Source organism: Hypanus sabinus, chromosome 6, assembly GCF_030144855.1.
Source record: "Hypanus sabinus isolate sHypSab1 chromosome 6, sHypSab1.hap1, whole genome shotgun sequence".
NCBI lineage: Eukaryota > Metazoa > Chordata > Chondrichthyes > Myliobatiformes > Dasyatidae > Hypanus > Hypanus sabinus.
The window spans coordinates 13,856,742-13,868,981 of record NC_082711.1 but is presented as its reverse complement, the minus strand read 5'-3'; the positions used below and the strand labels follow the sequence as shown (position 1 = coordinate 13,868,981).

The window sequence follows — 12,240 nt, the reverse complement described above, 5'->3', positions numbered from 1 at the left end:
AGTCTGACCAACCTCTCCCCGTAACTCAGTCACTGACCGACCTCTCCCCGTAACTCAGTCACTGACCGACCTCTCCCCGTAACTCAGTCACTGACCGACCTCTCCCCGTAACTCAGTCACTGACCGACCTCTCCCCGTAACTCAGTCACTGACCGACCTCTCCCCGTTACTCAGTCACTGACCGACCTCTCCCCGTTACTCAGTCACTGACCGACCTCTCCCCGTAACTCAGTCACTGACCGACCTCTCCCCGTAACTCAGTCACTGATCGACCTCTCCCCGTAACTCAGTCACTGACCGACCTCTCCCCGTAACTCAGTCTGATCGACCTCTCCCCGTAACTCAGTCACTGACCGACCTCTCCCCGTAACTCAGTCACTGACCGACCTCTCCCCGTAACTCAGTCACTGACCGACCTCTCCCCGTAACTCAGTCTCTGATCGACCTCTCCCCGTAACTCAGTCACTGATCGACCTCTCCCCGTAACTCAGTCACTGATCGACCTCTCCCCGTAACTCAGTCTCTGATCGACCTCTCCCCGTAACTCAGTCACTGACCGACCTCTCCCTGTAACTCAGTCTGACCGACCTCTCCCCGTAACTCAGTCACTGATCGACCTCTCCCCGTAACTCAGTCACTGACCGACCTCTCCCCGTAACTCAGTCACTGACCGACCTCTCCCCGTAACTCAGTCACTGATCGACCTCTCCCCGTAACTCAGTCACTGACCGACCTCTCCCAGTAACTCTGTCTGACCGACCTCTCCCCGTAACTCTGTCTGACCGACCTCTCCCCGTAACTCAGTCTGACCGACCTCTCCCCGTAACTCAGTCACTGACCGACCTCTCCCCGTAACTCAGTCTGACCGACCTCTCCCCGTAACTCAGTCACTGATCGACCTCTCCCCGTAACTCAGTCACTGACCGACCTCTCCCCGTAACTCAGTCACTGACCGACCTCTCCCCGTAACTCAGTCTGACCGACCTCTCCCCGTAACTCAGTCACTGACCGACCTCTCCCCGTAACTCAGTCTGACCGACCTCTCCCAGTAACTCAGTCACTGACCGACCTCTCCCCGTAACTCAGTCACTGACCGACCTCTCCCCGTAACTCAGTCACTGACCGACCTCTCCCCGTAACTCAGTCACTGACCGACCTCTCCCCGTAACTCAGTCTGACCGACCTCTCCCTGTAACTCAGTCACTGATCGACCTCTCCCCGTAACTCAGTCACTGACCGACCTCTCCCCGTAACTCAGTCACTGACCGACCTCTCCCCGTAACTCAGTCACTGACCGACCTCTCCCCGTAACTCAGTCTCTGACCGACCTCTCCCCGTAACTCAGTCACTGACCGACCTCTCCCTGTAACTCAGTCTGACCGACCTCTCCCCGTAACTCAGTCACTGACCGACCTCTCCCCGTAACTCAGTCTCTGACAGACCTCTCCCCGTAACTCAGTCACTGACCGACCTCTCCCCGTAACTCAGTCTGATCGACCTCTCCCCGTAACTCAGTCACTGACCGACCTCTCCCCGTAACTCAGTCACTGACCGACTCTCCCCGTAACTCAGTCACTGACCGACCTCTCCCCGTAACTCAGTCTGACCGACCTCTCCCCGTTACTCAGTCTGACCGACCTCTCCCCGTAACTCAGTCACTGACCGACCTCTCCCCGTAACTCAGTCACTGACCGACCTCTCCCCGTTACTCAGTCACTGACCGACCTCTCCCCGTTACTCAGTCACTGACCGACCTCTCCCCGTTACTCAGTCACTGACCGACCTCTCCCCGTAACTCAGTCTGACCGACCTCTCCCCGTTACTCAGTCTGACCGACCTCTCCCCGTAACTCAGTCACTGACCGACTCTCCCCGTAACTCAGTCTCTGACCGACCTCTCCCCGTAACTCAGTCTGACCGACCTCTCCCCGTTACTCAGTCACTGACCGACCTCTCCCCGTAACTCAGTCACTGACCGACCTCTCCCCGTAACTCAGTCTGACCGACCGCTCCCCGTAACTCAGTCTGACCGACCTCTCCCCGTAACTCAGTCACTGACCGACCTCTCCCCGTAACTCAGTCACTGACCGACCTCTCCCCGTAACTCAGTCACTGACCGACCGCTCCCCGTAACTCAGTCACTGACCGACCTCTCCCCGTAACTCAGTCTGACCGACCGCTCCCCGTAACTCAGTCACTGACCGACCTCTCCCCGTAACTCAGTCACTGACCGACCTCTCCCCGTAACTCAGTCACTGACCGACCTCTCCCCGTAACTCAGTCTGACCGACCTCTCCCCGTAACTCAGTCTGACCGACCTCTCCCCGTAACTCAGTCACTGACCGACCTCTCCCCGTAACTCAGTCTGACCGACCTCTCCCCGTAACTCAGTCACTGACCGACCTCTCCCCGTAACTCAGTCACTGACCGACCGCTCCCCGTAACTCAGTCTCTGACCGACCTCTCCCCGTAACTCAGTCTGACCGACCGCTCCCCGTAACTCAGTCACTGACCGACCTCTCCCCGTAACTCAGTCACTGACCGACCTCTCCCCGTAACTCAGTCTCTGACCGACCTCTCCCCGTAACTCAGTCTGACCGACCTCTCCCCGTAACTCAGTCTCTGACCGACCTCTCCCCGTAACTCAGTCACTGACCGACCTCTCCCCGTAACTCCAATCTCTTTCCATTACTCAGTCCCTCGAGTCCCACACGTACCTTTACTTTATTGTCACCAAACAATTGATACTAGAGTGTACAATCATTACAGCGATATTTGATTCTGCGCTTTGTGCTCCCTGAAGTAAAAATCCAAGTAAATATAATAAACAATTTAAATTATAAATCAGAATTAGAAAATATAAAAGGGAAAGTCAGGTAGTGCAAGTCAGGTCCGGATATTTGGGAGGTACGGCCCAGATCCGGGTCAGGATCCGTTCAGCAGTCTTATCACAGTTGGAAAGAAGCTGTTCCCAAATCTGGCCGTATGAGTCTTCAAGCTCCTGAACCTTCTCCCGGAGGGAAGAGGGACAAAAAGTGTGTTGGCTGGGTGGGTCGTGTCCTTGATTATCCTGGCAGCACTGCTCCGACAGCATGCGATGTAAAGTGAGTCCAAGGATGGAAGATTGGTTTGTGTGATGTGCTGGGCTATGTTCACGATCTTCTGCAGCTTCTTCCGGTCTTGGGCAGGACAACTTCCATACCAGGTTGTGATGCATCCTAGAAGAATGCTTTCTACGGTGCACCTATAAAAATTAGTGAGGGTTTTAGGGGACAGGCCAAATTTCTTCAGCTTTCTCAGGAAGTAAAGGCGCTGGTGGGCCTTCTTGGCAGTGGACTCTGCTTGGTTAGACCAAGTCAGGTCATTTGTGATATTCACCCCGAGGAACTTAAAGCTTTTGACCTGTTCCACCTGTGCACCACCGATGTAGATGGGGTTGTGCGGTCCGCTACTCCTTCTGAAGTCAACAACCAGTTCCTTCGTCTTGCTGACGTTGCGGGATAGGTTATTGTCTTCGCACCATGCCACCAGGTTCTTAATTTCCTCTCTGTACTCAGACTCATCATTACCTGAGATACGGCTGACAATTGTGATGTCATCAGCAAACTTATATATAGAGTTCGATGGAAACTTGGCTACACAGTCATGGGTGTACAGTGAGTACAGCAGGGGGCTGAGTACACAGCCTTGTAGGGCACCGGGGCTCAGAGTGATTGTACAGGAGAGCTTGTCCCTTAGTTTTACAGCCTGGGTCCTGTCTGTGAGGAAGTTGGAGATCCAGCTGCAGATCTGAGTGAGAAGACCCAGGTTCCAGAGACTCACCTACTGCAGGGAGATGCAGAACTGCTGTGTGTTCTGTTTCACAGAGACCTGGTTCTCCCCTGCCACCCCCAACTGTGCCATCCGACCAGAGGGATTTTCGATCCATCCGATGGACCGCACAGCGTCTTCTGGCAAGACGAAGGGAGGTGGAGTCTGCCTACTGATCAACCCTGCGTGGTGCTCGGACACAGTGGCACTGACAAGCTCCTGCAGTCCGGACCTGGAACATCTGTCGGTGAAGTGTCGTCCCTACTATCTGCCACAGGAATTCACCCCCTGTCGCGTTGGACAGAGGAAACGGATGAGGTCCTCTGTGACTGCTTTGAATCGGTGGACTGGTTGGTATTCAAGGACTCAGCAGCTCACCTCGAAGAGTATGCCTCAGCTGTCACGGACTTTATCTGGAAGTGCACAGAGGACTGAATGCGAGGTATGACAGTAGTGAAGCTTTGTTTTAATGATTGGAGGCCTGTGTTCATTGGTGAGCCACAGGGATCAGTCAGAATCAACACACACAAAGTGCTGGTGGAACGCAGCAGGCCAGGCAGCATCGATAGGGAGAAGCGCTGTCGACGTTTTGGGCTGAGACCCTTCGTCAGGACTAACCGAAAGGAAAGATAGTAAGAGATTTGAAAGTAGTGGGGGGAGGGGGAAATGTGAAATGATAGGAGAGGACCGGAGGGGGTGGGATGAAGCTAAGAGCTGGAAAGGTGATTGGCAAAAGTGACACAGAGCTGGAGAAGGGAAAGGATCATGGGACGGGAGGCCTCGGGAGAAAGGAGGAGGGGGGGAGCACCAGAAGGAGATGGAGAACAGGCAGAGTGATGGGCAGAGAGAGAAAAAACAAACAACTAAATATGTCAGGGATGGGGTAAGAAGGGGAGGAGGGGCATTAACGGAAGTTAGAGAAGTCAATGTTATTGCCATCAGGTTGGAGGCTACCCAGCCGGTATGTAAGGTGTTGTTCCTCCAACCTGAGTTTGGATTCATCTTGACAGTAGAGGAGGCCATGGATAGACATATCAGAATGGGAATGGGACATGGAATTAAAATGTGTGGCCACTGGGAGATCCTGCTTTCTCTGGTGGACAAAGCATAGGTGTTCAGCGAAACGGTCTCCCAGTCTGCATCAGGTCCCCATTTTTGTTTTTTCTCTCTCTCTGCCCATCACTCCTTGCCTGTTCTCCATCTCCCTCTGGTGCTCCCCTCCCCCCTTTTTTTCTCCCGAGGCCTCCCGTCCCATGATCCTTTCCCTTCTCCAGCTCTGTATCACTTTTGCCAATCACCTTTCCAGCTCTTGGCTTCACCCCACCCCCCTCCGGTCTTCTCTGATCATTTTGCATTTCCCCCTCCCCCCTCTACTTTCAAATCTCTTACTATCTTTCCTTTCGGTTAGTCCTGGTGAAGGGTCTCGGCCCAAAACGTCGACAGTGCTTCTCCTTATAGATGATGCCTGGCCTGCTGTGTTCCACCAGCATTTTGTGTGTGTTTTTTGAATTTCCAGCATCTGCAGATTTCCTCGTGTTTATTCAGTCAGAATCAGTCAGGTTTAATATCACTGGCATACGTGATGCTTGTGATTATTGAAAGCCAGCATGCTTTCTGAATGGACAGGGCAGGAGTGCAGGGGTGGGGCATTTGAAGAAGAAATTCACCTGGGGTGTCTTCTGCATACACAATTAATCACACAGTCTGTACACTTGTGCATCTGATTGGAGAGGAAACTCCTCCCCCCCCCCCGTCCCTCTTCTCTTTCTCCATTTCCCATTCTGTCTCCCCTTTCACTGTCACTCTTCTCATCAGCTGCCTATCACCTCTCTCTGCTGTCTCTGTTCCTTCCCTTTCCTGCATGGTCCACTGCCCTCTCCTATCAGATTCCTTCTTCTTCAGCTCTTTACCTCTTCCACCTATCACCTCCCAACTTCTTGCTTCTCCCCACCTTCCCCCTCACTTGGTCTCAGTTTTGCCAGCTTGTACTCCTTCCCCTCCCCACACCATCTCATTCTGGCTTCTTCCCCCTTCCTTTCCAGTCTGGATGAAGGGTCTCTGCCTGAAACATCATCTGTTTATTCCCTCCCATCAATGCTGCCTGACCTGCTGAGTTCCTTCCACATTTGGTGTGTGTTACTCTGCACAAAATTGCTAATCTTTATAACAGTTTGCTTCCTTTCCAGATGTTGGGAGAACAATAGGAGCCAATATACCTGGTGGACCATAAGAGGCGTGATGTTGCTTCCAGTTGTCGTAAGTCAAAATTTTTATTTTTTAAAAACTAAATGAGTAAATGTGTGAAGTTTGATGATTTATTATACCCAGGTTTGTATTAAGCATTCCTACCATGGTCTGTAAGGAGTTAGTACATTCTCCCTGTGACCACTTGAGTTTCCTCCCGCAGTCCAAAGACCTTCCAGTCAATAGGTTAATTGATCACTGTGAATTGTCCCCTGATGAGGCTCGGATCGAATCGGGATTGTTGTGTGGCATGGCTCAAAGCACTAGAAGGGCCAGTTCCACATTGTATCTCAATAAATAAAATAACTTAAAGTAAGCTGAGTTAAATTGGTTTATCGTCTCGTGTCGTGAGGTAATCTGCAAGTTTGTCTTGCGTGCCATCCGGGCAGATTATTTCATCACAACAGTACACGATCTAAAACAAGGGGCAGTCATTTTAAGGCGATTGGACAAAAGCACAGGGAGGATGCCAGAGTTAAGTGTTTTTTTACACGGAGAGTGGTGGGTGAGTGGAACGTTCTGCCAGATGAGGTAGAGGCAGATACGTTAGGGGCATTTAAGAAACTTAGTCACAAAGATGAAAGAAAAATTGAGGACTGTGTGGGAGGAAAAGGTTAGATTGATCTTGGAGTAGGTCAAAAGGTTGTCACAATATTGTGGGCTGAAGGGCTTCCCATTGTCTATGAATTCATTTTAAATAACTCTATGCCTCGAACTTCTAATAATAATCTGCTCTTTAATTTTTCCTTCCAAAGTGGATGACCTCACACTTACTAACATCGTATTCCATCTGCCAGACCCCTGTCCACTCACTTAACCTATCTATATCTCTCTGCAGTCTCTCCATATCTTCTGCACAATTTGCTTATCCACTCAATTTAGTATCATCAGCAAACTTCAGTACGCTACACTCGGTCCCCCCTTCCAGGTCGCTAATGTATATTGTGAACAGTTACGGGCCTAGCACCGACCCCTGAGGGACATCACTCACCACTGATTGCCAACCAGTGTAACACACATGGATCCCAACTCTCTGCTTTCTATTAGTTAACCAATCCTCTGTCCATGTTAATACATCACCCTCAACTCCATGCATCCTTATCTTATGGATCTTTTGTGTGGCACCTCATCAAACGCCTTCTGGAAATCCAAGTCAATAATGTCCAACTGTTCCCCTCTATGCGCTGCGCTCGTTATATCCTCAAAGAACTCCAGTAAGTTTGTCAAACAAGACCTGCCTTTGCTGAATCCATCCTGCGTCTGCCTGATGGATCCCTTTCTTTCCAGATGCCTCACTATTCCTTCTTTAATGATAGCTTCAAGCATTTTCCCAACTGCAGATGTTAAACTAACTGGCCTATAGTTACCTGCCTTTTGCCTACATCCTTTCTTGAACAGTGGTGTGACATTTACCATCTTCCAATCTGCCAGGACTTGCCCAGAGTCCAGAGAATTTTGGTAAATCATCACCAAAGCCTCCACTATAACCTCGGCCATTTCCTTCAGCACCCTGGGGTGCATTCCGTCAGAACCAGGGGCCTTGTCTATCTTCAGGCCCTCAAGTTTGCTCAGCACTCCCTCTTTAGTGATAGCTATAGTATCGAGGTCCTCGCCTCCCATCACATCCATAACGTCTCTGTTTGGCATGTCAGATGTGTTTTCCACCGTGAAAACTGACACAAAATAGTCATTCAAAGCCTCTGCCACTTCCTCATTGCCCAATATCAATTCCCCCTTCTCGTCCTCCAAGGGACCTACCTTCATTTTAGCCACCCTTTTTCGCTTTAAACATTTACTAACTGTTTTTATAATTTGTGCTAGTTTATTTTCACTATCTTCCCTTTATTTATTTCTCACTTAGTGGTTACTTGTTGTTTTAAAGTTTTCCTGATCTTCCAGTTCCCACTAGGTGGCTTTGTATGCATGGGCTTTTAGTTTGATGCCTTCTTATATTTCCTTAGTTATCCAAGGCTGGCTCTCCCACCCTTACTGTCCTCACCTTTAACTGGAATATACTTTTGTTGAACACTGTGAAAAATCTCTTTGAATGTCTTCCACTGTTCCTCAACCTCCCACCATACAGCCTGTGTTCACAGTCTACACTAGCCAAATCCTTCCTTATCCCATTGTAATCTCCATTGTTTAGGCAAAATTCACTGGTTTTAGATTGAACTATTGCACCCTTCATTTGTATGAGAAACTCATTCACACTGTGATCACTCTTTCAGAGAGGATCCCTAACTACAAGATCACTAATTTTACCAGTCTCATTGCACAGGACCAGACCTAAGATAGCACATTCCCCTGTAGGTTCAGTAACATGCTGCTCAAGAAAGCCATCATGGATGCATTCTATGGAGTCCTCCTCAAGACTGCCTTGACCAACTTGATTCACCCAACCTATGTGCGTTAGAGTCCCCCATGATAACTGTTGTTCCATTCTCACATGCCTCGGATAATTCTCGGTTTACTGCCTGTGCCACTGTAATGTTATTCGGTGGCCGATAGACAACTCCCACCAGTGAATTTTTTCCCTTTACTATTCCTAATCTCTACCCAGATGGATTCAACATTCTGCTCCTTCGATCTTGTATTGTCTCTCACTATTGCCCTGATCTCATCTTTAATTAAGAGCGCTACCTCCCCCCACCTTGTGCTTATACTTCCTTGTTACTTGGTATCATATAACCATATAACAATCACAACACGGAAACAGGCCATCTCGGCCCTCCTAGTCCGTGCCGAACCCTTAATCTCACCTAGTCCCACCTACCCGCACTCAGCCCATAACCCTCCACTCCTTTCCTGTCTTACCTATCCAATTTTACCTTAAATGACACAACTGAACTGGCTTCTACTACTTCTACAGGAAGCTCATTCCACACAGCTATCACTCTCTGAGTAAAGAAATACCCCCTTGTGTTTCCCTTAAACTTCTGCCCCCTAACTCTCAAATCATGTCCTCTCATTTGAATCTCCCCTACTCTCAATGGAAACAGCCTATTCTCGTCAACTCTATCTATCCCTCTCAAAATTTTAAATTCCTCGATGAAATCCCCCCTCAACCTTCTACGCTCTAACGAATAGAGACCTAACTTGTTCAACCTTTCTCTGTAACTTAAGTGCTGAAACCCAGGTAACATCCTAGTAAATCGTTTCTGCACTCTCTCTAATTTATTGATATCTTTCCTATAATTCGGTGACCAGAACTGTACACAATATTCCAAATTTGGCCTTACCAATGCCTTGTACAATTTCAACATTACATCCCAACTTCTGTCCGCAATGCTTTGATTTATAAAGGCCAGCGTTCCAAAAGCCTTCTTCACCACCCTATCTACATGAGACTCCACCTTCAGGGAACTTTGCACTGTTATTCCTAGATCTCTCTGTTCCTCTGCATTCCTCAATGCCCTACCATTTACCCTGTATGTTCTATTTGGATTATTCCTGCCAAAATGTAGAACCTCACACTTCTCAGCATTAAACTCCATCTGCCAACGTTCAGCCTATTCTTCTAACTGGCATAAATCTCCCTGCAAGCTTTGAAAACCCACCTCATTATCCACAACACCTCCTACCTTAGTATCATCGGCATACTTACTAGTCCAATTTACCACCCCATCATCCAGATCATTTATGTATATTACAAACAACATTGGGCCCAAAACAGATCCCTGAGGCACCCCGCTAGTCACCGGCCTCCATCCCGATAAACAATTATCCACCACTACTCTCTGGCATCTCCCATCTAGCCACTGTTGAATCCATTTTATTACTCCAGCATTAATACCTAACAACTGAACCTTCTTAACTAACCTTCCATGTGGAACTTTGTCAAAGGCTTTGCTGAAGTCCATATAGACTACATCCACTGCCTTACCCTCGTCAACATTCCTCGTAACTTCTTCAAAAAATTCAATAAGGTTTGTCAAACTTGACCTTCCACGCACAAATCCATGCTGGCTACTCCTAATCAGATCCTGTCTATCCAGATAATTATTAATACTATCTCTAAGAATACTTTCCATTAATTTACCCACCACTGATGTCAAACTGACAGGTCTATAATTGCTAGGCTTACTTCTAGAACCCTTTTTAAACAATGGAACCACATGAGCAATACGCCAACCCTCCGGCACAATCCCCGTTTCTAATGACATCTTAAAGATCTCCGTCAGAGCTCCTGCTATTTCTACACAGTAGAAATCAGTATCCTTGGATATTTAATTCCCAATTCTCTCCACTCTGTAACCACGTTTCTGTAATGGCCACTCAATCAAACCCCTTGGTACCGATTTGTGCCACTAGTTCAAGAACAAAGAGCTTAGACCAGTGCTACACAGGAACAAGTCCTTTGCCCTATAGTGTTGTGCTGAACTAATTAAACTTCAGCACAATTACATCAAAACAGGATTTATGGAGAACGCAAACTATTTTAGGTTCATCATCCTCATCAAATGCCTGTTACGCCACTGCCATTGAAAGCAGCAATGAAGATCTTCCATCTCTGTCTGTCCTTATTGTGCCCCGGAATTCTTCGTTGCTGTTTCCGTAATGATTGTTTTTTCGACCAGTCAGGGCTGTTAGACCCAAGCTGAATCCCCGAACCTGGAGGACCAGGGGCCCACTCTTCGTCTGGTCTCTACCCTTTGACCTGTTTGGCATGGGTGACCCTACCAAGAGTCAAACCGCAAGCCCTTGACTCCAGCCAACATAGATCTCTGGGTCATTGAGGCACACAAGCCTCCAAACCCTACGACAAGGTTGGGGTCCCCTTGGAGGTGTTTTAGGTTCCAGTGGTCTTTTTTTTCCTTCTTGTTCTGTTCTGTTGGCTATATACTGTACCAGGGAACTCCAACAAAGAGCAATGTGGAGTGAGAAAGAGAATGGAATCAGAATGATTATCATTGGCACGTATTCATCGTCATACAGTGACAATGTACTACAGCATAGAAGCAAGCCGGTTAATCCATTTGTGATAGTCCCATTGATCTACACCTGGACCACAGGCCTCCATACCCTTCCCATCCATGTACTTATCCAAATCCTCTTAAATGTTGGAATCGAATCCACATCCACCAGTGCGGAAGCTCATTCCACACTCTCGCCGCCTCTCAAACGTTTCACCTTTCACCTTTAATTTATGACCTCTAGGTCAAGTCTCACCCAACCCCAGCGCTTGCATTTACCCTCTCTATACCCCTCATTATTTTATACACCTCTGTCAAATCTCCTCTCATTCTCCTACGCTCCAGGGAATAAAGTCCTAACCTGTTCAATCCTTCCTAGCTACATGCTTGTAAATTTTCTCTGTACTCTTTTAATCGTACTGATAGGTAGGTGACCAGAGCTGATCACAGTACTCCAAGTATGTTGCAATAAGAAATATATGAAAAAAGAGTGCCAAAAGAGAGCAAGGTGGTGAGGTCGTGTTCATGGAAGCTGTTCCTAAAACGTTGAGCATGGCTGTTCAAACTCCTGATGGTAGTACTGAGAAGAGAGCGTCTCCTGGGTGGGGGGAATACTTCTTAGATTATCAATTTTTGGAATGGGAACTCTTTCCCTAGATCTCAGCAGCTCTCCAATTCTTTGTCCTCCTTCACCTCTTTGTCTATTATCTCCGTCTATGGGTTATAACGGAGTTTGCCAGCATTAACTCGGCTTAACAGCACCTGATCCGTTGAAATCAAAATGGGTTAAGTTCAAGTTCAATTGTCATCCAACCGTTCACATGAACACAGCCAAATGAAACAGTGTTCCTCCTGGGCCAGGGTGAGGAGAACAGTACCAACAGTCACACACAGCTCAGATCACATTTATAAATAAGACAGCAGGAAACAGAAGTTACAAACAAATATACATACTGGTAATACTGCCCATGCTTCCAACTATCATGGCCTGTAGGTTGATGGTGCATGGATGATGTTATGGAGCCATGTTTCTGCAAGAACAAGCGTGCAGCAGTTGCTCATTTCATGCAAGTGCAGCCAAAGCTGAATGCAATCCAGCTTGTGGGATGGTTTAATGCCCGGGGTAACAAAAAATTCATAAGATGTATAGGTCTTTCTTCCCAAAACTTGTCCAAGTGACTCCCATTTGCCTGTGATTAGTCCGTATACCTCTAAAGGAGGAATCCACAGACACCTTGGTTAATGGTAGGGGCCCATGGCATAAAAAAGGTTGG

At 48.2% G+C, this 12,240-nt stretch overlaps 1 protein-coding gene across 1 annotated transcript in view; it reads left to right on the top strand.

Moving 5' to 3' along the window:
• Positions 1–12,240, top strand: part of LOC132395318 (vasoactive intestinal polypeptide receptor-like) — a 68,219-nt gene that overhangs the window by 36,351 nt on the left and 19,628 nt on the right. Inside the window, exon 9 of the mRNA XM_059971731.1 lies at positions 5,996–6,065. Coding sequence (XP_059827714.1) covers positions 5,996–6,065 — 70 coding nt within the window. The remainder of the gene's footprint in view (positions 1–5,995; positions 6,066–12,240) is intronic.